This window comes from Molothrus ater, chromosome 3 (genome assembly GCF_012460135.2).
Source record: "Molothrus ater isolate BHLD 08-10-18 breed brown headed cowbird chromosome 3, BPBGC_Mater_1.1, whole genome shotgun sequence".
NCBI classification, from domain to species: Eukaryota; Metazoa; Chordata; class Aves; order Passeriformes; family Icteridae; genus Molothrus; species Molothrus ater.
In genome coordinates this window covers 17,205,896-17,232,161 of record NC_050480.2, presented here as the reverse complement: position 1 = coordinate 17,232,161, position 26,266 = coordinate 17,205,896, and the positions used below count along the sequence as shown (strand labels likewise).

Below are 26,266 nucleotides of genomic sequence, written 5' to 3'. Positions count from 1 at the left end.
TCCTCCCTGCCTGCTGACACCCTGGCTTTCCTAAGGATGCCAGGGCCAAGAAGGCACAGGGGCCAAGGGCAAGGCTGCCAAAGTAGCCATGGCAGGAGAGCAGCAACACGAACGAGCACTTGAGTATTTTCTGTGTCTTGCTAGATGATGAAAAATTTTCTTTTGAGTAAAAATAAATAAGGGCTTGGAGGGTGGGGAGCAGCAGCCCTCCACACCTGCTCAATTTCTTCCCTAAGGGGACGGCTCTTTGCCCCAAAGGGACCATGTGGAGAATGCAAGTAACCCAAGGGCAGGGCTGTCCCGGCAGTGCTTGGGCCAGTCCACGAGCTACTCTGAAGCATAAGAACAGGGAGACATAAAGGAGGAGGCACAGTAACAAAAGGTAGACTGATTTCTCCCTGAAAGACAAAGATCTGCTTCAAAGATACCCTCCAGGCAGAAAATGTGAAATGTGAAACTGCACAGCCCAAATCAGTATAATTGCTGTGCAGGTGAGATAAATGTGGAGCCCTAGCAAAGGAGCTGAAAGGACAGGCTCTTAAGTTAACAGAAGCTCTCTGGAAGATGCTGCTACCTATGAAGTCAAAGTCTAGGGACAGAGGACAGAGTAATTTTTTTTTGTGTGTGTGGGTGTGGGTGTGTGTGTGTGTTTATTTTGGTTTGGTTTTGTTGTTGTTGTTGCTTAGGTTTAGGGTTTTTGTTGTTGTTGTTGTTGTTGTTGTTTTTTGGGGGTTTTTTTGAGCTGGCTATTTCAGAAGCAAAAAACAAGAAAATTGAACAAAATTGACTGTTCCCCTCAAGCACAAACTCAGATGTCCTTTTGCAGTCCGCCTCTAGAAAATGAGAACAGTGTATATATGTATGAGAATAGAAGTATTTTCACTTCAAGACAAGAAGGCATCTGAGAGGCAAAACCCCATGAGATCATGCAATGCATTTCTTCAGCTGTAGAGAACCACTTCTCCCAGAACTGAGTCTCCATCCCTGTGGACAGGCTGTTCCCAGAGGTGGGTCCATGGAGCACATAAGCCCTGCTGGATCAGGCACTTTTGGGTGGCACGAAATGTGAGTCAGCAGCATTGCTATGAACCATTCTTCCCCTTGTGGGGGTGGTGGGGAAGGGGTGCTCTGCCTCTCTGGGGCAGAGCAGACCCAAATGGACCACCAGAGTGGTGGCTGTGGCTACCATCTGCAGAAGGACCCTGAGGAAACACCCTCATGGCAGGTGTTGTCTCTGGGTTGGGGGCTGTGGTGGTTCTTACACAGCCAAGCTAGTGTGTAATTTTTTTTTCTTTAAACTCCAACCTGATACAGGTTGCCTGGAGGGGTTGTGGAGTCTCCATCCATAGAGTCAAGACCTGACAGGATGTGCTGCAGGGCAGCTGTCATGGGCGACCCTGTGTGTGCAGGGACCTGCAGCGAGGCCTTCCCCACCTCAGTGACACAGCTTTGGGGGCTCTTGTCACTTATGTCACCCTCACCCTGAAACTGGTATCACTTTCCTCCCTTTTAGTCCCACACTGGGTTTTGCAGTGAAGGTTGGAGAAGACCTCCACGATCACTGAGTACAGCCATTAACCCAACCCAGCCAGGCCCACCAACAACCCATGGCTGTCCCCAAGTGCCACATCCCAGAGTTAACACTTCCAAGGATGGTGCTTCCCTGGGCTGCCTGCCCAATGCCTGGCCACCCTTTCCATTAATACATCTCCTAGTAGACGATCTAAACCTTCCCTGGCACAACTTGAGGCTGTTTCCTCTCCTCCTGTCACTTGTAACCCAGGGGAGGAGGCTGACCCCCACTTGGCTGCTCCTGTCGGGGAATTGCAGAGAGTGATAAAGACCCCCCGAGCCTTCCTTTCTCCAGGCCGAGCCCCCCCCCCACCCAGCTCCCTCAGGAACCTGTGGCTTGGTGCAGCGAGCACCAACCAAGATTTCCAAACATCGTTCTCGTCTTCACTCGGGAATACGAGAGCTACTTTAAAAACCAGCATGCCTGCTGAGAAACAAACAAACAGCCGGTGTCACTGTTCCAGCCCCACACACAGAGAGATATTCAAACGCACGGCAGCCTAAAGCCACACGGAATTCCCAGCGCCAGGCGCTGTGCGCGGGGAGCGGGGCGGAGCGGCAGGAGCGGGGCGGGCCGGGGCGGGCGGAGGTGCCGTGGCCCGGAAGGGAAACGCCGCGGATCCGGATCGGGGAGTCCGGGAGGTACCGGGCAGAGAGGTGGGAACGCTGAGGAAAAGGAGTGGTGGAGCTGCGGGGCGTGTCACGATTCCGGGGAGAACGGGGGTGGAGGGGAAGGGGCTGCGCGGGGGCTCGGCTGAGGGGAGGTGGGCAAGGGATGGGGTCCGGGGAGCGCGGGGCTGGGAGAGGATGGAGGTCCCCAGACAGCCGGGATGGGGAAGGTGCCATGGGGAAGGGCGGGACGAGCCGGCGGAGCTGCTCCGTGCCCGGGGCTCTGTGCTCTGAGCTGAGAGGGAGGAGACGGAACCGTGTGTGACAGAGGCCTCGGGGGACCTGCCATGGTCTCCCTTCTCCCTCCCTCGGGGCACCTGCCATGGTCTCCCTTCTCCCTCCCTCGCTTCTGCCGAACTGCCCCGGGCGGGGTCAGCTTGGCTGTGAGCTCCTGGGCAGCCCCAGTGGAGCTGGAGTGGGGAAAGCGGCCACAAAAAAGGGAACTTGCTTCTTTCCCAAGCCCTCGTTTGAGCTGATACTTGTGCGCGGCCGCATCAGGTCTTTTCCTGGCTGTGGAGGTGCCAGTGCAAAGATCCAGAGAATAAATTCCTGCCGGGCTGCCCACAGCTGCTCCCCTGTCCCATTAGCATGAGGTGCAGCTGGAGGATGTGTTAATGCTGGGCAGCGCTGATGGGCTGGGCTGTCAGCGCTGGGAAAGACGCTGCCGAGAGAAGGGGAGGAGGCCGCCTGTTTGCCAGGACAAGTCCAGTCACTCCCCTGGCCAGGCTCAGCAGCATGGGCAGCTCCCTGCAGAAGGGAGCCCAGTGTGAGATAATGTGAAAAAAAAACATTGTATCTTGGGCTTTAGCTCCCCTTCCACCTTTTAGCCTCAGCCCTGCACACGCTGCTGAATTAAAAAGGGACGGGACAGAGGCTTCTGTGAAATTTCCCTTGAAGGTTTGTCCTGTGGGCTTCCATGTCCAAGAGGGTTCCATCAGAGTGGTAGGCTCATGCTTTTGACAGAGAGTCTTGTCAAACTTGCAGCTTTTGGCTGAGGAATAATACTTTTATTTTCTAAAGCCACAGAACTCACTAAACAATGTTCCAGAAGAATACTTTTTGCTCCATGTGCATACAGACACACCAACATGCAGACAATCAACAGTGGTTTGAGAGGGTGCCTTGTCACATAGGAAAACAAATAATGTGTGCTCAGACATACACATGGTGATGGGCTTAATCACCTTCACAACTAAGGACTGTTTTTTTCCTCTTCTTCTCCAAGGAAACATGAGTTGGTTAGCGAGGAAAAAAGGAAAGCCCAACAGAGGAGGAGGACGAGGCAAAGGAGGCGGTGGAAAACGAGGAGGCGGCAGTGGCCATTCAAACAAGCCTCAGCTCGGTGGAAGTAGGAAATGTTCAACCAAAATTTGGGACGATGGAGATGATTTTTGTTTCTTTGAGGAACCAAGGCTAGAATCCAGGTATTTCTGTTGGTTTGGAGGGGGCTGGCATAGAGGTGTTTGGGATACTCTGGACCATTTGAGATACTTTTTGTATGTTGACATCCATAGACATTTGGGGCTGGTTTTTGGATGTGTTTGAATATAGAGAAGAGCGAAAGAGTGATGAAAGTGTTTCAGTATGAAGCAGTTTTTACATGTCTGTTTTGATTGATGTTTTATGGATTTGATACCTAGCTAAGTGTTTTATTTTATAAAGATTATAGCCTCTGATTTTCTTCTTTGGTCATAAAGTAATTTCAGGACACTTGTGGTCAGAACACATTAATAAACACAGGATATTAATATTTGTGTATTACAAAACAGAAGCTGGGCCACTGAAAATCAGCAATTTAGAATTATTTTAGTATCCTGTGTGAGTTCTGACCCATCTAGCTTAGAAATTTGTGGTTGTATTGTAGTCTAAGAACAGCTTTACCTAGCAAAGTGTTCAGTAAATCATTTTGGATTCGACATAGGATACAATACATGTATGCACATGTAAAGACTCACAAATCATGGTCGCATAAGAGTGACTCCAGCTGAATAATCCTTAGGTGATGGATTTATCTTATTTTGATTTTCCTGTTTTGAATTACAAGTTTGGGCCCCAACATCCCAATTCAGTAAAGAACATTTGAGCCAGCAGATAACTCATGGTTGTGTCCTATTTTAATTTTCAGATCAAGTGCCCCTGCCAGAAGAGGAGGGCAAATGAAGCAGAGACCTGAAGCAAGAATGCCTCTGCAGACCATACACATGACATCAGAGAACCAGAGAAGAGTGAAAGAACTCCTTCAAGAGCTGCAAGGACAGGAGCTGGCACCTGAATCAGAGTTAGTTGAAATGGAGGCACTACTTCCATCTTCTCTACATGAGCATGCTTTAGCAGGCATACTGTTAGAAATGGAAACAGTATTTTTCCCCTTAACTTTTAATTATATCTCAAATCCTATGGTTTTGACTCTGCTTTGTTCATCTACAGTATTAACTCTGGGAAAGGCGTAGCCAAATCTACCATTTAAATGAAGGATTTAAAACTGCAGAGGCAGAGTTTTATGTCTACTCAACATTTTAATTTTGTTTCATTTTAACTTGATAACTCTTTTTATCAGTGTAGCTGGAGAAGATGATGATGAGCCTGATTACCTGGATGATGAACAGTGCTGGTCAACAGAACAGGAAGCTTCTGATGCAATGCCAAGGTTGTCTGCTGAGCCAGCTGAGCGCAGAATTGTGGACAGTGAAGTGTCTTCATTTGCTGTGCACAAACTCTCCAGGTGATGCTTTACTGAATAATTTGTATCATGAAGAGGTAGATCCCTGGTCTCAATACTCTGTAAGCCCTCCTTGTGTTCTTCATCCATTTTGCTCAGATGTTAATAGTTATTCAATACTTTTGCTTGTTTGGGAGCTTTTTATATGTGACAGCTTTTTCTGAAGGGTTCAATTTCTGTAGTGGAGTGGGGAAGTCTAACCCTGAAACTATTAAGTGCTGCATTCTGAGGTGTGAGGCAGTGCCATGCATGCTCCCTTGCTGTGAGCCTGGTCAAGCAGGTCTGTGGTTATTTTGCTTCACACGAGCCTCTCACTCACTTGTTGCCCTGTTCTTTCTGTTTTGGTGCAGGTACGGTTTTGACTGCGAGCGCTGTAGGGCAGTGCTGAGATCCTGCAATGGTAATATTGGGGCCTCATTGGAGGATTTGCTATTGCAGTGCTTCTCTGAAAAGTATGGAGAGAAGATGCAGGTTTCTGCAGCAGCTGCTGAAGCCAGTCAAGAGGAATGTTTAGAGCAGAGACAAGAAGAAGCTTTTGCCCTCCGGTCAATTTATGGAGAAAAGTTTGTAGAAAGGATTAAAAATCGTGTTTGGACTTTCAGTTTGGAATTGGACTACCTAGCACACAGGTTCAGTAAATCTAAACAAAAAAGTACAAAGGACATGGCAAAACAGACTTCAAAGGAAATATGTAAATTTTACCTCCAAGGAGGCTGCAGGTTTGGTTCAAAATGCAGATTTAGGCATGAATTCCCCCCAAACCATCCATTAAACACATCCAAGAACTCTGTAGACGATGCTCATGTCAGAGACAGTGATGGTCCCATCTATGAACTTGAAGTGAGATTTCCTGATGAGAACAAGTATCCACTTCAAGCACCTCTTGTGGCATTTTACTCCACTGACGAGAATCTGCCTCTTGCTTGTCGTCTGCACATTGCTGAATTCCTCTTTGGAAAGGCCTTGGCAGCTGCAGAGTCTCATGAGCCGGTGGTGTACACCTTGGTGACTTGTTTAGAAGATGAACACGAGATCAGTGAGCTCCTGAGCAATACTCATCACAAGTTCAGTGTTCCTCCTGTCTCCCTGCTGGCAGCACCTCCTGTAAAGCCACAGACAGAGAGTGCACCTGCTTCAAATCAACAGGCTGAAGGTACACCACATCTCCTTTATGGTTTCTGGGCTAAGAACAGTCAGAAAGATTTAAAAGGAAAAAAGGGAGATAAGGCAGAGCCCCCAGTTCAGCCATCTGTTCCAAATCTATTTCTGGAGATTGAAGTCATGTGGTGAGCCAGATCCATGATCTGTCAGTGCCTCAGGAAGTTCCTTTTGTAATCAAGCTGCAGCAGAGAGGTTTTGTGCTGGCCAGAACTGAGTTCTGGGAGCAGGGTTTGCTTTGGCAGAGTGAGTGATGCCCATTGTCACACAATCCATGGAAAGCACTGGGAGATGTGAGCTTGCCAGAATGGACCAGAGAAGTGTGCTTGGAAGGGAACAGGAAAGGTTGTTTGCAAGCTTTGCTGCATCTGCAACTCATCAATTCAGAAACCTCTTTTTTCAGATTACTTAAAATTACCAGCAGCTCCTCAAAATTAACTTACAAAGGTGGATTTAAGGCTGAGTAAATGTGGAAAGTGGTTATAGAATGTTGTTCAAGTATCATTTCATTCTATTTATGCTGGTGCAGACAGGTTGTTTTCACAGGGGGAGAGTTGAGTCTGTGTCACTTGTGGGAGGGTGACTTTCCAGCTCTCAATTCCAAAACTACTTTTATCTAAGGCAAGCTTTTTTCAAGACAGTTTTCAAGTGCATAGAGTTCTAGAGCTCTTAAATAGTGACAAACTGTGCTTTTCTGAAGTAAGACAAAGTATTCCATTGTTTGAACACCTCTGCAGCAAAACAGCTGTGTTCCAGAAACTGAGATTCCAAATTATTTTCATTAGTTATAAAATATTCCTTATGCTATAAAATACCTTTTCTTAAAGTAAAAGTAGCCTTAAAACTTTCAAGGGCTGGCTGACAGTCTGAGCAAATCCTGCTTCAGTTGATAGGCAAAGGTGCTGAAGTAGCTTGTCCAGTTTCAGCTTTGGTTTAAAAGTATTTGGCAGTGACTTAACACTTAATTAATTAAAACTACCCTAATTTATAAGCATTTTGTACTGCATAGGAGTGGTTGTGTATTGGAGAAGTGAGCTGAGGCACATGGAAAATGTGCAGGAAGGCAAACCACTTAACCATGTGTGGCCACCCGGACCCTGGTGCAGGGGTAGGGACAAGTGGGATGGGGCTGGAGAAGCTGTGGGTGATTTGGGGAGGTGAGGGGAGGTGTGCTGGTGGTGTTGAGCTAAATGCATGTCAGAAACAGCCCTGCAGACCCACAGGCCCAGTCTAACGAGGTTCTTTGTTGGAAATGCTGCTGGAACGTGTCTCTCTTTCCTTCATTGCCCGTTCCTTAGTAATAACAATATTTAGCTGTACACTCTCTGTCTCAAGCCTCAATAGTGTCAGAGCCTCAAGAAGAAGAGGTGGTGGCAGAAGAGGAGGAGGAAGAGCCTGAACAAGTTGTTGTGGAGAATGAGAGTTATGTGAACTTGAAGAAGAAGCTTTCCAAAAAGTATGATGTGCAGGCAAAGTCTCTGTATAATGAAAATGTTAAAATCTGCGCGCAGTTTCGGCAGAAAAAGGTACAATGTGCAGAACACAGTTTTGTTGCTTACTTTAGAGAAATAAAACATTACAGAGACAAGCTGTTGTTTCAGATGGTTCTATTCCATCCAGTGGTGTTCTTACTGCTGTGCTGTCTTTGTCCATCAGTCTTCCAGGCACTTTCAGTCCATGCTGTATGAAAGACAGAAGCTCCCTGCATGGCAAGAGAGAGAAAACATTCTGGGTTTGCTTGAGAGCCACCAAGTTCTTGTTGTGAGTGGCATGACAGGGTAAGAGTGTGATTGCACATACAGACTTTATGTCTCAAATATACACAGAATAACATGAAATACGGTCCATGTTCTGGAAAGGCTGGCGTGGTGGCTCATCTGTGACCAGTGTAACCAGTGACAGCAGTCCTAGGTGAACTTCATGTGAAGGATCACACTAATGAAACAAAGGAAATTTCCAGTGGAATGCAGTCAATTTATGTGGGTGGAAGGTGTTGCATTTGTGGGGTTTTTAATTAATTCCTGATTTTGTTGTGCAGATGTGGGAAAACCACTCAGATTCCTCAGTTTATCTTGGATGCTTCATTGCAAGGCTCTCCAAGCAGAGTTGCAAACATCATCTGCACTCAGCCTCGCAGGATCTCTGCCATTTCTGTGGCTGAACGTGTAGCCAAGGAAAGAACAGAAAGGATTGGACTCACTGTTGGATATCAGATCCGTCTGGAAAGTGTCAAGGTACATATGCTTTGCTTGCTGGTTTTCATTTACTCCTATTAAAATGTGTTTAGTGCTTCTCTGGTGTACAGAATCTCTGCCCTAAACCTGCCATGCAGTGACATAAGCAAGTTTGTATCATCTATATTTACAAAATACTATGAAACATGTTCTGTATTTTATTTCATCTCAAGTTGCACAGTTCACTTTGCAGAATGAGAGGGCAGTGCTGTGTCTTGTGGGTTTGTTTTCTGTTGAGCAAGGTGAGGGGGTTTGAGAGTGTGAGTAATCCTGCTGTCCTTTGGAAGGCTGCTGTCTGCTTTTCTGGCTGTTGCCATTCCCATGTGTCTCCCAAGTGGAGACTGAGGGTGCAACTACAACCAGACAGAAACTGCTGTGTTGGAAGTGAAGTTTTGTCTGTGTTACAAGCTGATTGCTTTTTCCAAGATGTATGCTAAAAAAGAGATTCACCAAATCTTCCTAGGAAGAGAGATCTGAGTTGTTTATCAGAAAACTGTATCCACAGGAAAAGCAGTTCATATGTTTTGATAGGTAGCAATGCCCCTAGGTAAGAAGCAGGTGTTGTCAGTGTCAGTCAAGAAATAAAAATCCATCTCCAGCAGGGCTTGCTTGTTCCCTCTCAGTCAAACCTGGCACTGAGCTGAAACCAAATGCTTTACAGCAGCACATACTCTCTTTGCACTGTGTTAATTTGCCCAGAGTCAACTGAATGCTTTGTCTTACCCTTCAAGTCCTCAGCTACCAGGCTTTTGTACTGCACTACTGGTGTGCTGTTGAGAAGGCTGGAAGGAGATCTGACTTTGCAGGGAGTCACTCATGTTATTGTTGATGAAGTTCACGAAAGAACAGAAGAAAGGTAAATAATCTCTTACCCTGTAAGCAAAATGAAGAAACCTAGTTAAAGGTGGCTAAGGTGCAAGTAGATGATCCTGTGGCAGTGGTATGGGATGGTGGAAGGAGTCTGGGTTTAGGTTCTTGTCTTTGAGCAGTAGGAAATTGTGCTGCAGCAGCTTGTGAGAAAGCTCATCTCTCAGAAATTGCTGTGCCTCCAAAGCGCCCTCACATTGCAGCAATGTTGCAAAGAGGTTTTGGATAGGGCTGGAGGGTTAAGTAACTTTAACCAAAGCTGTTCCTTACGGTTTTCTTGTTTCAACTTTTATCAAATACCGTAATTCTTCACATGAAGGCTTCAGCAGAGCAAGGGACAAATGCTCACCTTTTCTTCCAGTCTGTAGATTTTACTAGACAGTCTCATCCTATCCTGCTCTAGCCTCCTGCAGTTTTACCTCACTTGCCTCCTGATCACAGGCAAAAGATAACATCTGTCAGTATCTTTGTAAATTAGGTGGAAAGCATCCTTTTGTTTGTTTTCCTTGTCAAACACTGCAGTGCAATGGGTTTCTAGGAGGCTTTGTCTCTTACCCATTATTCTGCAGCTCAAGTGGCATTTTAGCCACTTAAGAGTGCTTGTGTCTCAAAGATTCCTCTTCCTTCTCATTTAAAATCACTTCAAGCCCGTCTTGTAGTCATGCCACAAAAGCTATAAATATAGAGGGATAGAGGGAAAAATACAGTGAGCAGGGAAGAGTGGGTAAGTTTGTAGTAACTCTTCTAGTGAAGAAGAGGAGCAAAAAGGACTCATCTGTTACTTTGAGTTAATTTCTTATCTGATGTTCTTGTGTTTTCATTAATGTAAGTAATTTATAAAACTTTTTGTTTAAATGGTTTTGCTAAGTAATCCTGACACTCCAGTAAGGGACAACCAGAAAAGAGTCAGATTTGCAGATTGCTTTTCACTAGGCAGTTCCAACAAGCTCATGCTTCTGTGATGGTGTTGCTGTACTGTTGAAAACACCAGGAAGGTAGACAGAAGGGGAGAAAAATAATCTGAAAGTTAATGCTGAAGACACTCAAGTTCTTTTGCCTGTTTTCTTCAGTGACTTCCTGCTGCTGGTTTTGAAGGATATAATGGTTCAGAGGCCAGACCTGCGCATTATACTGATGAGTGCCACCCTGAATGCTGAGCTTTTCTCTCAGTACTTCCACTCCTGTCCAATCATTAACATACCAGGTGAAAACCATTCATTTTTATTGTCATTCATCGTTTTAGAGATTTGTTTTCACTATTTCTTCTTGCAAAGTGTTTCTCAATTCAAGATGAGGATGTATGCCAGAAATTCGATGCTCAAGACTTAGGGGGAGAGACTGATGAGATTTAGGAGAGAAAGGACTTGGGAATGTTGACATTTTTGTGCTGTCTGTATACCAGCAGAATTTCCCTCCTCAGAAGACAATCATTATATGGTGTGTACATGACATGTTCCCTGGGTTAGTTTCACCACAGCTGAAGACTCTCCTGTATCCTTGTGAGAAAAGGATCAGTGAGAGGATCCAGCTGGATGTGTACATGTTTAGCCCAACGTGCCTTTTAAATTGCTGAGTTATGATGTGGAGCTGGAGGGGAACATGGGTGTGTTCCCCTAGGTGCATCTACCCTTCTCTGCCTGTGTGAGTGCATTGTGCATGTTACCATGGAATCCTAGATTGGTTTGGGATGGAAGGGCCCTTAGAAGTCCTCTAGTTTCACCTCCTGCCGTGGGCAGGGATGTCCTGTCACTAGACCAGGTTGCTCAAAGCCCCATCCAACCTGGCCTTGAACACTCCATGCTTGGAAGACACCCACTGCTTGTCCTAGTCAGAAATTGTGTTAAAGAGTGCAGTGTAGATGAGAGCTGTGCAGCCAGTGTATGTCATAATGACCTGTATAAAATTACAATAGTCTTTGGTATTTTTCCTCTTTTCTCCATGCTGTTGTGTAGATAGATTTATTGTGTAGATAGATTTATTCTCGTGTTTTCTTTCAGGTCGAACGTTTCCTGTGGACCAGTTTTTTCTGGAAGATGTGATTGCAATGACAAGGTGTGAAATAAACACGTTCTCAGATGTATTTGGATGGCGAGGTTGAGGTTACACTTTTGACCTTGAGACTGTTCTGTGCATTTATTTTAAAAGTAAATCCTCTCAGATCTCCCTCATCACCTGCACTCTTGGGGCTCTACTAAAGCACCTTGACCTTCATATTATCTATGATTTGTACAAAGTTCCTCTCAGACTTAAAAATATTTTAGATACCCTATTTGTAGTTAATTATTAGAAGGAGACTGTTAGGCTTCTTTCCACACTACCAAATGTTCTTTTGCTGCCCAGGTATGTTTTAGAGGACAGCAGTCCCTACAGGAGGAAGGTAAAGCAAGAACAGAGTGGGAGACACAAAAGAACTGCATTTGAAGAAGTAGAGGAAGACCTGAGGCGTGCTGGCCTTCTGGAAACCACTGAGACCGTGGTCAGAGATTCAGATCCAGACCAGAAGTTAACTCTGAAGCAGCTCCTTACACGATATAAAGGTGAACTCCTTCTTAAATTTAATAAATTGGCATGCAGACAACATGGGATATTATCACTGTAGGCTGAATGCTTAACTGTAATTCGGAGTTTTGCACTTGTGAAGTTCTAGATGAGAAACTTCCTGCTAGTTTAAAAAAAATAAAAGAGAACCCATTGTTCTCTTAAACTACAAGCAAAGATCTTGGCTGAAACTAGCTCTTAGCATCTGAAAATGGACAATTTTCAGCTACTGTCTCTTTCCATCCGTTTTCAGATGCTTTCGTAGTTCCACTTTGCTCTCTGTATCTGTTCTTGCTGAAGCAGCTTTGCTTGAGGCACAGCATGGATCTGCCCTCTTCAGGTCTAAGCCAAGTGCTCTTTGAACAAAGCTGTCATTGGTCCCATGCATCCGCAGATGTTTTTTACAAGACACGGATTTACTGCATCTTTTATATCTTTTTTCCCAGGGGTTAGCAAGGCAGTGTTGAAAACAATGTCTGTCATGGACTTGGACAAAGTTAATCTAGAATTAATTGAAGCCTTGCTGGAATGGATAGTTGCTGGCAGACATTCATACCCCCCAGGTAATTTCATTGTCCTTGGGAGATAAATGAAAGAAGATTCTTGGAAGTTTCTTGGAAAGCCCAAAGCTAATGATTTGCATGCAGAGGTTCTGTAGCTACTGACTATTATTGAAAAAAATAAATTGCTAGTTGAGTTCCAAAGTTTGTGATGTACATCAGAGGGGGAAGGTGAGAAAATTGTCTATTTTGAGAAGTCTTTTGTGAAGAACTGTTACAGCCTGTGTGCTTTTTTAGTACAAGAACTGCACATTAATAAAATATTGTGCTGTCCTTTTTGTTGAGTGATTTTTAATTTTTTTTATCTACATATATAGGTGCTGTGTTGATATTTTTGCCTGGCCTAGCAGAAATCAAGATGCTTTATGAGCAGCTTCAGACTAATGCTCTTTTTAATAACAGGCACAGCAAGAGGTAAGGCAGAAAAGCTCCAAAACTGTCAGTCTTTACCCATAAATAGTCATTTCCTGCACAAAGCCCGCCTTTATCCAGGGATAAATTAGCTTGATTAAATGTGTGAGCTGACTCCAGTCAGGGTAATTCCTTTTCTATCTTGTTGGCTCCCTCCTTTTGTTTTTCTCCTCAGCTCAAGAAGGTCACTTGTTGAAGTTTTCAGAGATCCTAGTGAGGAGTGGTTTCCATTTTGTGCTCTGCGTGATCCAGGCTGCTGAAATCTCAGAATGTTTGCTGAGTTACATTTAGTTGTGGTTGTGTTTGGCCTCGGATGGTTACAAGGAGCAGTAACACTCTGGGCAGTATCCAGTGAGGCAAAAGTGTGTGCAGGCAGATTGTTACCAAGAAGGAAGAGGCTGGAGATGCCCTGAGCATCTTGTCCTGTTGTCCTTGCAGGTGTGTGGTTTATCCACTTCATTCCTCACTGTCCAGTGAAGAACAGCAGTCTGTGTTCCTCAGGCCTCCTGCAGGAGTTACCAAAATCATCATCTCTACCAACATTGCAGAGACATCTGTCACCATCGATGATGTGGTCTATGTGATTGACTCTGGAAAAATGAAAGAGAAAAGGTACTGGCATTCATTCCTTGGGGTTTTGTAAACTGTTTCAAGCCTTGAGTTTTCCAAAGAGCTGGGAAAAACTGGAAGGAAACCTGGGCTGTAGAAAGCTGCTGTGAGGTGGAAAAAGCCAGTCTAAGCTCGGATCCAAGTGCAGGGGTGGGAACTGTATCCATACAGAAGTTGGCAGCACCTGCCTGCTCAGCCTCCAGCCTGTTCTTTGTGTGCTCCTTACAAGGGCAGGTGACAGGACAAGGGGTGAAATAGCTGCACACTGTAAGAGGGCAGGTTTAGATTGGATGTTAGGAGGAAATTCTTCACTGTTGGGAGGCACTGGCACAGGTTTTCCAGAGAAGCTGTGGCTGCCCCATCCCTGGAAGGTTCAAGTCCAGGCTGGAGAGGTCTCTGAGCAACCTGGTCTAGTGGAAACTGTCCCTGCATGTGGCAGAGGAAGTTGAAACTGGATGATCTTTAAGGTCCCTTCCAAGCCAAACCATTCTGTGGCTGTGTGAATACAAACCTGTCTCTTGCTCTCCTGTAGATATGACCCAAGCAAAGGAATGGAAAGTCTGGAGGACACCTTTGTGTCCAAGGCCAATGCTCTGCAGAGGAAAGGGCGGGCAGGACGTGTGGCCTCGGGCGTCTGCTTCCACCTCTTCAGCAGCCACCACTACAACCATCAGCTTGTAAAACAGCAGCTGCCAGAAATACAGAGAGTGCCCTTGGAGCAGCTCTGTCTAAGGTGAGCTCTTGTGTTTCCTGAAAACGCCAGCGTGCAGAATGTCCTTCCTTTGCTGCAGGGAGCACCTGCCACAACCCACAGCAAGCACCATCATCATGCAAACATTGAAGGAAGAGGCCTTCCTGTCCCTGCTGCACGCTGCATACCCCTTTGTACTGAAAGGAAACAAAGCAGCACCAATTACAGTTTTGCAGTAAAAACTTCATTTTAAACCTCAGTGTACTAAATAGAAATCTGTTCTTACAGACTCAGTACTCCACATTGCTCCCTGACTTCAGCTTTGTGTTACAGGCCCTCTTCTAGGGAGCGTGTGCTTCAATGCATGTTTTCTGTTTGCTTTTATCAATCTGTTTTTACAAAAGCTTGGGGTTTTTATCCTGTATATGGAACTAAGCTGCTTTTTTTCTTTCTTTGTTTTGTCTTTTTAACTTTCCCTCCCCTCTTCCTAAGAATTAAGATCCTGGAGATGTTTTCTGAGCAGAGTCTTCACTCTGTCTTATCACGACTGATCGAGCCCCCCAGAACTGAGTCCTTGCAGGCATCAAAGGTGCGGCTGCGGGACCTGGGAGCGTTAACTCCAGAGGAGAAGCTCACTCCTCTGGGATACCACCTGGCTTCACTGCCTGTGGATGTCAGGATTGGCAAGCTCATGCTGTTTGGCACCATCTTCCGCTGCCTGGATCCTGCACTGACCATAGCAGCCAGCCTGGCCTTTAAGTCACCTTTTGTAAGTATTCTTAACCAGAGGGCCGTGTTTTTGTGCAGCAGCAAAATGCTGTTGGGACTTGCAGTACGCTACACTTGATATTTTAATTCTTCTTTTTAGCCTAAATTGTTTATATGGTTAATGCAGTGCTTGTTAAAACAGTCCAGTTATAAGCAGAAGTTCAAAACCATGTGGTAGCGGCAAGAGTGGTATTTATATACAGTAGAAACAGGGAATGTTATTTTTGATTTTTAGCTAAGAAGTCCAGACATTTTGTCTGAATTTGGTGTGAAAATAACTGGTAATATAAATTGTGAAATAGTGATAATGGATGGAGCTGACACGTCTGAGCTGTGAATGCAGAGCTCAGTTTGGGTCTCTGTGTCTTCACTGTCACTTTGGCTATTGAATCAGGTGCTCTTTTGAATGCCTCATATTTTCTGTTATCCACAGGGAAAATTTGCACTCTGACCTGTGAGGTGCTGTGAAAATACCAAAGAGAATGTGCCATGTAGCTCTAGAATGGCTCGTCCAAGTGGTCAGGGGAAGAACACACTAACCTGTTACTGCCTGTCTAGGTGTCACCATGGGATAAAAGGGAAGAAGCAAACAAAAAGAAGCTGGAGTTTGCAGTAGGAAACAGTGACTACCTGGCTCTTCTCCAGGCCTATAAGGTGGGTTCAAACTCAGTAGCCTCTCTTGGGGTTTTGTGATGTGTTTGATATCCAAGCAGAAATGTTTTATTAAAGGCTTCCTCTCATCCTCTCAATCAGGGATGGCGTTTAAGTATCAAAGAGGGCTCTCAAGCAAGCTACAACTACTGCAGGGAGAACTTTCTGTCAGGAAGAGTTCTTCAGGTAGGTCAGTGTTTGTGGCCTGGCACAGGGACTGGCAGAATCCCAGTGACAGAAATGAGCCACTGGGGAAGACTCTTCTGCTGGGTGTGGCAGCCATCACAGCTCTGTGTGTTGTAGGAAATTGCCAGTCTGAAGAGGCAGTTTGCAGAGCTGCTTTCTGACATTGGCTTTGTGAAGGAGGGATTGAGAGCCAGGGATATTGAGAAGAAGTGGTCCCAAGGAGGCGACGGCGTGTTGGATGCCACAGGAGAGGAGGTAATCCACAGCATTTCATTGGTGCTTCACAATGCTGCTGCAGTTTTTCATGTGGGCTGTCTTCAGAAAGACTGGGGTCAGGGTGATCAGGGTTTGGTAGTTGTAGGATTCCTGTGCTTTGGGACAACTTGTGCTTGCTTTCTCTAGGGTGCAAGCCACTTTGTAGCCAGATGTCAGAGAACAATTCAGCTGGGCACCAGGACAGTGGTGGCCAATTTGTTCCATTGATAGTAGGAGGAAACACAGCCCAGTCCAACCTGAGGCTGCAGGGGCAGTGACTCATCCTACTCTACAAAGCAGAGAAGTGCAGCTGTAAAAGCAAAGCAGTTTCAGGAATTCAGTCATTCCTGGAGCAGGGTTTTACCTTCACAGACTGAACTGTAGGATCCCTAATGATCCCCTATTATCTCACAGGCAAATTCGAATGCAGAGAACATCAAGCTGATCTCAGCTATGCTGTGTGCTGCACTGTATCCCAATGTTGTCCAGGTAAAAGAATGCTTTTTCATTTTCCCTTCTTTGGTCTAGCATATCCACACACCCTTGCTTTCATTTGGGCTCAGTGTGGCAGCCTTGAGCCTGGCTTGGGTTGCCAAAGTTTGCTGCTTGTGGTATCAGAGCTCCAGTTTGTATTGCCTGACTGCTGCTGCTCCTAGAGGCTGATTACAGTGTCACACAGAAGCCAGCAGGAAATGTGAGGAAGCCACTTAAAATTGCACCTGTTTAGAAGGCTGAAGTTACAAAGGAAGTCAGGGTTGGACAGCAGCTGGAGTCTAATACCTGTCTCCAGTGACCTGACATGTTGCTACTACAGAATTTCTGGTTTTGAAAACTTTAAAACGTGAAGTTAAAAGGTTTTCTGGTGCAGCAGATTTTTATAACCTTTTTTCTTACCATGCAGGTGAAAAAGCCAGAGGGTAAATACCAGAAGACCAGTACAGGAGCGGTCAAAATGCAACCAAAAGCAGAAGAGCTGAAGTTTGTTACTAAAAATGATGGTTATGTTCATATTCATCCTTCGTCTGTGAATTATCAGGTCAGGATGCTTTTTTCTGTAAAGCATGCTCTCTTTTTATAAAAGAAATCACTTTTGCTTGAATGTTTAAAATTACAGTGAGGATCCCTATTGATGTTTAAAATAAAAAAATCTTAATGACTGAACACTCCTGCATTAGGACTGTAAATGATGGTGCATTCCTGAGTTAGGAGTGTCCTCCTGGGCACAGAGTTAAACTGCAGCCTCTGGAGCCAACAGTTGTTGGCAGCTCTTTTGGGTCTCCAGGAGGGTCTGTTAGTGCTGCAGAAGAGGCAGAGTTGGCCCGTGTGGCCGAGGCAGGAAGAGCAGTGTCACTCTGACCAGGCTGCGGTGTCCCTGTCCCAGACCAGGCACTTTGAGAGCCCGTACCTGGTGTACCACGAGAAGATCAAGACGAGCCGTGTGTTCATCCGGGACTGCAGCATGGTGTCCGTGTACCCGCTGGTGCTGCTGGGCGGCGGCCAGGTGCACATGCAGCTGCTCAAGGGGGACTTTGTCATCTCCCTGGATGATGGCTGGATCCGCTTTGTGGCTGCCTCTCACCAGGTGAGGAGGAGGAGGAGGAGGGGCCATCCCGGGAGAGCTGCAGAGCTGAGCTGCAGCTGAGCCTTACCCCTGCCTCTGTGCTTTACCCTGTGCCAGGTGGCTGAGCTGGTGAAGGAGCTGCGCTGCGAGCTAGACCAGCTGCTGCAGGATAAAATCAAGAATCCCAGCATGGATTTGTGCATGTGCCCCCGAGGCTCTCGGATCATCGGGATGATTGTCAAGCTTGTGACCACACAGTGACATCAGAACAGCTCTCTGTAAAGCATCACCCATGGCTGCTGCCTGAGAACAGACCAAGTAACATCAGTGTCCTGACATATTTATTGGTCCAAAATGTGTCACTGACCTCTGGAAAAACAAGATGGCAACTGTACTGTTGAGTTTTGGGTTTGTTTGCTTGTTGAAATTAAGGTGGCTTACACTATATGCTGGGGAAATGACAACTCTTCCAGAAGGAATAGAAACCTCTGAGTGTTTTTTATGGGACTATGCCCTGGTAGTAGTGTTTTCTGGTCACATAAACACCTGCTAGCCAGCTGTTTCTTGTAATAGTCACAGCTGGAAGCAGCATGTGGCATATGGAGCTGCTCCCAAATTGGTTTAAACTCACTTCTGCATTTTGACTAAGACTTTTCTGAGGCAGTTTGGCTGACCAGGGATCCTCTGTTTACAGTTCAACTCAAAGTCCTTGTACAAGTGAGCACCTTTAGATTTGCATTGAGGTTCTGCAATTCAGACAATGTCCTGTGGTAAGGAGATGCACTGGATCAGTCAGTGTGGTTTTGGATCAGTTGCAGGTTGCTCTGGTGACAAGATAAAACTCCAAGACAGTGCGGACATTTTCCCTGAGAGAGGCTGTTCCAGCCCTGCCTGCACTGTAAGTAAAACAGCTGAGAGGGGACTGCTGTAGTGCATTAAAATGAATTACTGGCAGATGCCATTGTTAATTGCTAACACGTTCTGGTATGGGGTAGTCCTCCTGCCACCCGGCACAGCTGAAATGAAGTCTCACTTTTGGAAGCTTTCAGCCAAACTCCTGCTCTGAGGACTGGGCTGCTCCACTGTGGGGTAAAATGCTGTAGCAATCACGAACTATTATTTCCTCCCTTTGGCCTTGCTTTTAATTGCAGTGCTGAGCACTGCTGCAGCCAAGCTGCTCAAATACTACATGCCTTAAGTGACAGGACTGGGCTGTCACCTTTCTGTCACCAGAGTGAACACTGCCTCCAGCACCAGTCTGATCTGTAACCTTCGGCCTGAGGCACGATGAGTGGAGGGAGGAACATTGTTTGGAGAAGTTTGGTTTTTTTTAAAAAATACACATGAATTGTTTGTAGGAGTTTCACACCAACACAGACTGCTGTGAGGAAGATGACAGGAGTATCAAGCCCAACATTGCTGTGCAGAGAATGGCCACTGCAGCTCTCCTGAGATGGATTAGCCCCAGCTGGCTCCACTCCCTCCTCTGTCCCACCTCCATGAGCTGGCACCAGGAAGAGGGAGAAGCATGGGATATGAGAAATTCACACACTGAGATACAGTTTAATAAAACAAAAGCAAAAGAATTTATTCCCTACTTCCCTTGGGCAGGCAGGTGTTCAGCCACTCCAGGAAAGCAGCATGCTGTCCTTCCTACCATTCCTAAAATTACCCAGTACTCCAAAATTTCCTTGCTATTCTGGTAACAGCCATTATCAGCTACAAAGATAAAGCAAATTGGCAAAAATGCTGAACTATTTTATTAATTCAGTAACCTATCCATGGTGAGATGGGGTTAGTCTGGTTTCCCAAAACAACAACACATCAGCACAGCAGCAAGGCCCCTGGGTACATTTCACTGCCAGGATGGAACGTGGCAGACACGAGGAACTTGAGCTCTCAACTCCCCACAGATCCTGCTACTTGAACACAACCTGCAGGTTGTGCTTTGGACCTGTGATCTCCACAAACCCCCTCAAACTTCCTAAAAAAGGTATACAGACATGGACATCGAGCATACACACAAACAGACTGGTACCTTTTCCCCCTAGCTGGTGCTGCCTGGCCCAACCTGCCTGCTGTTTTTCACCCCAGGGGCACACTGCTTGCTTCCCCATCCCAACTGTGAACAGCAGGCTTATCACAACTGATTTCTTAGTTAGAAATGCAGTTTATTTCAATGCACCAATAAAAAAAAAAAAAGCCCAACATTTTCAGAACACAAACACAACAGAAGAGTTTTGTATTAGTCTGCTAACAAGACTTTTAGAAGATAGAGGTTCATGCCAATTGCTAGTCAATAGAAACAGCCTTCTAGGGCTAAGCCCTTACATCACAAAATCCCTTACAATGTAAACAAAATATTTTTTTTACTAAACTTCTTAAATTTGAACCCATTCTTTTAGGATTTTCATTCCTTCAAGGGCTTCCTGATGGTGAGTGACTGAAAGGAAAAAACAAAAAAAAGACAACAAACCATTAAGAACAACTCTTACAGTAAAACCAACAGAAACTGTGCATGCTACCCCAGGCTTCCTCTGGAGTTCTGCCCCTATTTTCATTTACAGTTTTTAAATAATAAGTGTTGTATTTTACACTTTAACTTAAATACTGCTTTAAGCTTGAAAGCTGAAGACTAAGAGAGCTGAGACATCTAGCCTGCTCAGGTATCTCAATTCCAGCACATACTCTGGTAACACAGGAAAACTTATTCCTTCATGGAGCACAGCACAGCTTGGCAGCTGTGCAACTCCTGAGCCTTCACAAGTCACCAGCAGGAATTTAATCCTACACCACTTCATTGGCTTGCTCTACACCTTACATTACTCACTTGTTCCCTAGATTCTAAATTCCTCAGAAACATTTCATTAAAGGTTTCCTTAGCAGCAGCATTCTTATTCCTTAGCTATACAATAACATTCTGACAGCCAGCAGCAGGAAATGCCCATAAACAATTCATCTTCTCATAGTTCAGATGTAGGCAACTAAAAATCCCGAGCTTTTATCCTTGCCCAAGTTAACTTCTCTAGGAACTGCTCAAGCTCAAGTGCTATTGAACCATAGAACAGACTCCAGTTTTAAGACATTCCTACCTTCTCTTTGGAGATGGTGATCTGGACTTTGAGCGGCTGTTTAAAAACAAACAAACAAACAGACCAGTCAGTGTGGCTGGTACACCTGGGTGCTCTCAGTACCCACTTCTGACCATTTAAAACCAGAACAATTTGATGTTGTTAAAAATGCATTGACACTGCTGGTATCAAGTGTACCCAGGTACTTTAAGCAAGAAGCTGCAGGTGAGAAGGAAAAATGCTGGAAGCTGGAGCCCTCGGGTAAAGAGCAACACACAGCTTCAAAGCTGCTGTAATCACAGTAACCCTGCAAAGCAGGAGCAGTGAATCGAGCAGAGTTAGGGACAGGGAGAACTACAGACACTTAAGAACAGAGGTAGGAGAAAACATGCCCCAAATCTGTCAAAAGTATTTTTTTGTAATAATGAGTGTGTAACAGCTGTATGCAAAATCCTGGAAGAATTGCCTACTGTCCCACAAAAAATCAGCTGTTCAAAAAAACCCCATAATGTATGAAAAATGCTTTTGAAATCAGTTACAAAAGTAAAAAACAACCCTGCAACTGAAATACCAGTCCAAACAGTGATTTTGAATCATGAGGGAAAAAACCAAAGAACCCCACAAAAAACCCCACCAACCAAAACAAAAACCAACTGAGTGGTACTCGTATTTGAACGCTCACCTTTTAGCAGGTAAGCCAGATTTAGATCTACCATGAGACTCAGACCTACAACAGGAGAAAAATAAAGCTCAGCAAAGCAGCCAGTGGGCATGCAAACACACGGAGAGTTAGCTACACCAGCAACAGCAAATTCACCCCAGGCAGCAGCACCAACCACAGGGGGAAGGCTCTGGTGCTGCAGGCCTTCCCCAGGACCTTCCAAGGGAATCCTCAGCTCCTACTGCAGAGACCCCACTCATCAAAAGGCACAAGTGCAAGCACAGGAAGCTCCCCAGCAAAGCTTCAGCTGCCAGCTCCACAAAACACCAGACCAGACTCCCACACTTCCTTCCTACCTGCAAGTATCCCTTCTAGAAAGGGAAGAATAGTTTCAAGTATCATCTTAGAAAGTATTTTAATAGCACATTAAGAGCCTGGAATCAGCCACAAGTAAGCGTGTGTGCTGAACGGCTGGTGCATTGCTCAGCTCAAGTTCCCAATGCCAATTTTATTCAGCATAATATATATTTTCCACCAATATCTAGCTACTAATGAGTAAACTATTCCCAGTTTATCTCAGGAATTAAAATCTACTTGGACAGTGAAACTTTCCTCCCACATTTATTATGTTACTTTATCAACTCAAATGTTTGTTGTTACTTAAAAAATGTCTTCGTAGAGTGTCAGAATTCAAGCTATCACTCAACAGCAGAATGCTCTGTTCAACACACTTGGCCAAAAAAGCAGAATACTTTTACTCTATTTCTGCTCAGAACTGTTTTTGATAGGTAATCAATATTCACCTTTACCTGGCCTATTACCTCACAGAAAATACTACAAGGACACTGCTGGCACATGTTAAACAAAACATTACGTGCCACTGCTTTGAAACCTTCCTGGTCACTCTCCTGAGGTGCCGTCTGGCCCATTTCCCCCCTCATAATAAGTAACTTCCTACTGGGTCACAGTCACTGAGGATGGGAATGCTCACAACCACCCAGAACTGGTACTCAGCAGCATGAGCATCTCCTCCACTGCTAAGTAGAAGGCAGCACAGCACATGAAACCATCCTCAATTTACTACATACCTAAGCATTAACTTTTTTTAAAAAATTCTCGCCACAGACCTTAAGTTGTACACCACTGCTTTTGTCTGTGAAAAGGTATAAATTATTAAATGCAAATATTGCTCTACTGGACAGCCTTTTAAGTGCTTCCAAACAAATTCCCCCAGGGAAGGAAAAAAAAAAAAAAACAAAACAAAGAAACAACACATCAGCACAACCAAACAACAAACAACACACCAAATCCCTTACTGGTTTGAACCAAAATGAGTGTCTCACCTGCTTCGAGGCCATACAACAGACCGGGACCTGGAGCGTGACCTGGACCTAGATCTGGAAAGAAAACAATGGAAGCTCTAGTACCACATGCTTCATACAGGTGAGACAGAAACCAGTTCTTATAAATGTCCCAGAAGACTGAGAACTTTGTTGATCTGTTGGTCAGTACTGCCATGCAGATAAAATGAGTTCTACTGTCTTACTGGACTAAGCAATTACACCCTGTACACTTGTAGGTGAATTTGGAAACCTTAACCACAGAGCGAGGCTGTAACTTTGGTAAAATGTTAAAAAGAAAAAAGTAACATCTCAGAAACAGCAGCTCCAAAATTACATGCTTAGATTTTAAACAAAGTATTCAGAATAGCTCTTGTGCGTGTAACAACACAAAAGTTCCTATCAACACGTGAACTGCAAAACAAACTTACTGATTACACTATAAATGCTATAAATATATATAGATATTTGATATTTCAGCTCCACCTTATGTGCCCGTCAACAATGCTGTGGGTTTAGCAGCAACCACATACCTTGATCTTCTTAGAGAACCAGAGCGGGACCTGCGGGGTGAGAAGGATCTGTATCTACGAGGAGACATCGACCGGGACCGGCGGTAGGAAGCTGACCTGGATCTACAGAACAAAGCAAAAACCAACCCATCACTGCAAGGCACTTTTCACAACAAATACAGACAAGGAAAGAGGTTCCCACAGAGGAAGGAGTGGGAATGAACACACAGAAGGCAGAGCCCTACCTCCTACCACGGCTGCGGCTGCGTGACCGGGAATACCTTCTCCCTCGGGACCTCGAGCGGGATCTAGACCGGGACCTGGGTTTAGGTTAGAAAAAACAGGTATCAGCAGACAGCTGCAGCAACCCGCACGTGTGAGGCCCTGCTGAAGTCAAAACTTTTTTCAGACAACTAAAAAGAGGATTTAAAAATAAATCAAAAAAAGAAAAACCAAAAACCAAACCAAATAAAACAACAAAAACACACCACTAGCATCTGTCAGTTGGAAAAATGTCTGGGCCTACTTGTCTTGAGCATTTTTACTACCTAGAAAAATGTTAAAAGCTGAATTACATTGCAGAATTACATTAGAATAGAAAACACTGTAATGCGTATTTAAAATAAACCTTGCAAGTTTGCAGGTCGACCCTCTTTGGCCCAAGGTCTAGCAGATCTAGACGATCTAGAAGTATCTATAGGCGAGCGCTGCATCTAGGTAGGTGTTCTCTTCAATCTAACGACGATCAAACTGACAGCCCAATGAGCCAGGGTGAGGCTTGATTGACGCAAGAAGATTTTTCTAGGTGGGAATGTGGTCAATCTGGTGTTCCTCTTTCTAAACCGGAGGGGGGCCCCAATTGAAAGCCAAATTTACTGTTACGGCGGTCACCGTCTCAAATTTTCTGCCCTTAAAGAATAAGGTGAAGCTACGTGTAGATGGCTCGAGGGGATCTGGCCTCTTATGCTGATCACCTCAAGGTCTAGGAGGATCTTAAGTGTCGGATTTGCAAGGCGCCTCAGCATGAAATCTTAAGGCTCGTGACATTCTGAATCAAGGCGACTGACTCAAACGAAGAAACCTGAAAGGTTTTGACCAGGTTGATTATTAAAATAGTAACATTTTATATGTATTAGCAAAAAAAAAAATTGTGATATACACCTGTTGACTTATGACAGTTAGAGTTAAAACTGGTGTAACATTGTGTTTTTTGCTAACAAGAACTACACAAAAGCGAGCTGGCGAAGCAACGCGGCCGCCCCGACCCCGCACGTACCTGCTCCTCCTTCGCCGGCTATAGCGGTGACAGTCATAGGCATAGTGGCCTTTCTCACCACACTCGTAGCATCTGTCGTTGGGGTCGAAGGGGCGCCGGGCGGGTGGCCGATCGTAGCGGGAGCGGCGCGGCATCCCTGTGGATACTTCCACTCTGACCCTGGAGCCGCATATTATCCTGCAAGATACAGCAGCTATTAATGAAAGGAATATTTTCCTCTGACACGCTCAAGCAACGAACATGAGAAATCTCTGATTGGTGTGGCATAGGGAGATCGAGGGCTGCGGCCCTCAAAGACGTTCCAGACATGCACGTACTTCCCATCGAGGCCAAGGACAGCATCTTCGGCATCCCGGGGGTCTTCGAACTCCACGAAGGCGAACCCCGGCGGATTCCTGGCGATCCACACGGTTCTCAGGGGTCCATAATAGCTGAAAGCTCTCTCCAGCTCGCCTTTGCCGGCGCCCGTGCCCAGGTTGCCCACGTACACCTTGGTCTCTGCGGGGACAAGCGGCTGCCATGTCAGTGCCGCGCGCGGCGTCGGGCACGCGGCCGCCCCTCCCCCGCTCCCCCAGCCGCCGCCATCTTTGACACCGCGTCCATCTTAGAGCGCTCCCGCCGGGCCGCGCCCGCCCTATACAGACCCCGCGGCCGCGGCGGCCGCCCCCGCCGTGCCCCGACCCTTCGCCACCATCCCTCTCAGCGGCCGTCTGAGGGAACGATCACCTTCTTCCACCGCCGGAGCGGCACGAACGCCGCCGCTCCCGCCACCTTCCTCCTCGCCCCCCTACCCACAGTGGAAGCCCTGACGCGATTGTGAAACACCCTAGGCTCGCCGCCGTCCCCACCGTATCGCCCGTATCGCGACATCCTCCCGATGACAGCGCGAGCCCGGGCAGGCGCGACCCTTATATAGAGGAACCGTCGCTGCGCCTGCGCGCCGCGCGGGGGGCGGGGCGAGGCGGGCCGCGCCTCGGCGCGAGCGGGCCTCGCGAGAGTCGGTTCCCGCGCGGCGGCCATGGCGGCCCATCAGGCGTGAGGGGACGTGAGCGGGCACGGGCCGCCCCCGCTCCTCCCGGGCACACACTCGCCCCCGGCAGCCCCCAGTGAGAGCTCCTGTCCGGCTCTGAGGGGGCAGACCGGTCGGGAGCCCCTTGTTGCATTTTGCACCCCTCATGCGTGACCCATCATGGCTTCTGCCTGTGCTGAGGGTGAAGGAGCTGACGCCATCCATGGTCCTTACTCCACGGCCAGGAGCGGTGCCTCCCTTGGAACAAGGCATCCCCAAGTTGCTCCGAATCTCTCTCACACCTTGGCTCCATCTCAACCAGCCTCGGGAGTTCAGGCCCTGGTTTCTCCCCTCGTATCTGACATGCAGCTGAAGCTGTTGTGTGTTGGCATCTCCCAGCCTTTCCAGGGAGACACAGTAATGGATGGGCAGCAGACATTTTTTAATTAAAAATCAACATAAACCTGACAGATGAAAAGTAATTTTAGGTAAATCCTAGCACGAATGAGGAGAGCCTTTTAGGAACAAGGGTTAGGCAGACTTTCCAGCTGCTTTTGAGCATACCAGTGTGCTTATCTCCTAATAAGGCAGAACAAATACACTGAGATAAATGAGGGCTCTAATGTTCCTCACTGCATTAATAATCTCAAGAATAATCACATAATGATTCCTGCATCACATGTTGGCATAAACTAGAAACAGCATTAAAAAACACAAACTTAATGAATTGCAACACATTTTCCTTTTACAGAACACTGTTTTTCCAAGCACTGCTGTTCTAAAATAACAAATATAGACAGGTAATCGTTTTAAAACCTGCTACTTGCCTGCTAATCTTCCCTAATAATTTTACGAACTCAGACATACATTGTAGTTTATGTTCTAAACTAGGAGAACAGTAATGGGAAAAACAACCAACCAACCAGCCAGGAAAACAAACAGCTTTCT

At 46.0% G+C, this 26,266-nt stretch overlaps 2 protein-coding genes across 5 annotated transcripts; one reads left to right on the top strand and one right to left on the bottom strand.

Annotated features, from left to right (window-relative positions):
• The first annotated feature begins 2,182 nt into the window (after positions 1 to 2,182).
• On the top strand, positions 2,183 to 17,956 carry DHX57 (DExH-box helicase 57). 3 transcript variants are annotated; one of them, XM_036379456.2, is made up of 24 exons: positions 2,183 to 2,229; positions 3,467 to 3,665; positions 4,367 to 4,519; positions 4,799 to 4,963; positions 5,311 to 6,113; positions 7,454 to 7,644; positions 7,775 to 7,896; positions 8,157 to 8,352; positions 9,084 to 9,208; positions 10,290 to 10,423; positions 11,217 to 11,271; positions 11,560 to 11,756; positions 12,204 to 12,320; positions 12,635 to 12,731; positions 13,167 to 13,340; positions 13,870 to 14,070; positions 14,521 to 14,797; positions 15,355 to 15,450; positions 15,550 to 15,633; positions 15,751 to 15,888; positions 16,303 to 16,377; positions 16,790 to 16,924; positions 17,270 to 17,470; positions 17,567 to 17,956. In XM_036379456.2, the coding sequence occupies exons 2-24, from the start codon at positions 3,472 to 3,474 to the stop codon at positions 17,708 to 17,710; spliced, it is 4,074 nt and encodes a 1,357-aa protein (XP_036235349.1). In that variant the 5' UTR covers positions 2,183 to 2,229; positions 3,467 to 3,471; the 3' UTR covers positions 17,711 to 17,956. The 3 variants fall into 3 exon arrangements, with proteins under 3 accessions (XP_036235349.1, XP_036235350.1, XP_036235348.1); XM_036379457.2 differs by lacking the exon at positions 2,183 to 2,229 and adding an exon at positions 2,493 to 3,138; XM_036379455.2 differs by lacking the exon at positions 2,183 to 2,229 and having other exon boundaries at positions 3,196 to 3,665.
• Positions 17,957 to 19,011: 1,055 nt separating this feature from the next.
• On the bottom strand, positions 19,012 to 25,241 carry LOC118684553 (serine/arginine-rich splicing factor 7-like). Of its 2 annotated transcripts, XM_036379459.1 has the most exons (9): positions 25,158 to 25,241; positions 24,627 to 24,807; positions 24,310 to 24,486; positions 23,279 to 23,353; positions 23,055 to 23,156; positions 22,525 to 22,578; positions 21,203 to 21,247; positions 20,542 to 20,577; positions 19,012 to 19,892 (listed from the first exon to the last, which is right to left on the bottom strand). In XM_036379459.1, exons 1-9 carry the CDS (start codon positions 25,177 to 25,179, stop codon positions 19,868 to 19,870), a joined length of 717 nt encoding a protein of 238 aa, XP_036235352.1. In that variant the 5' UTR covers positions 25,180 to 25,241; the 3' UTR covers positions 19,012 to 19,867. The 2 variants fall into 2 exon arrangements, with proteins under 2 accessions (XP_036235352.1, XP_036235353.1); XM_036379460.1 differs by lacking the exon at positions 21,203 to 21,247.
• Positions 25,242 to 26,266: the final 1,025 nt, after the last annotated feature.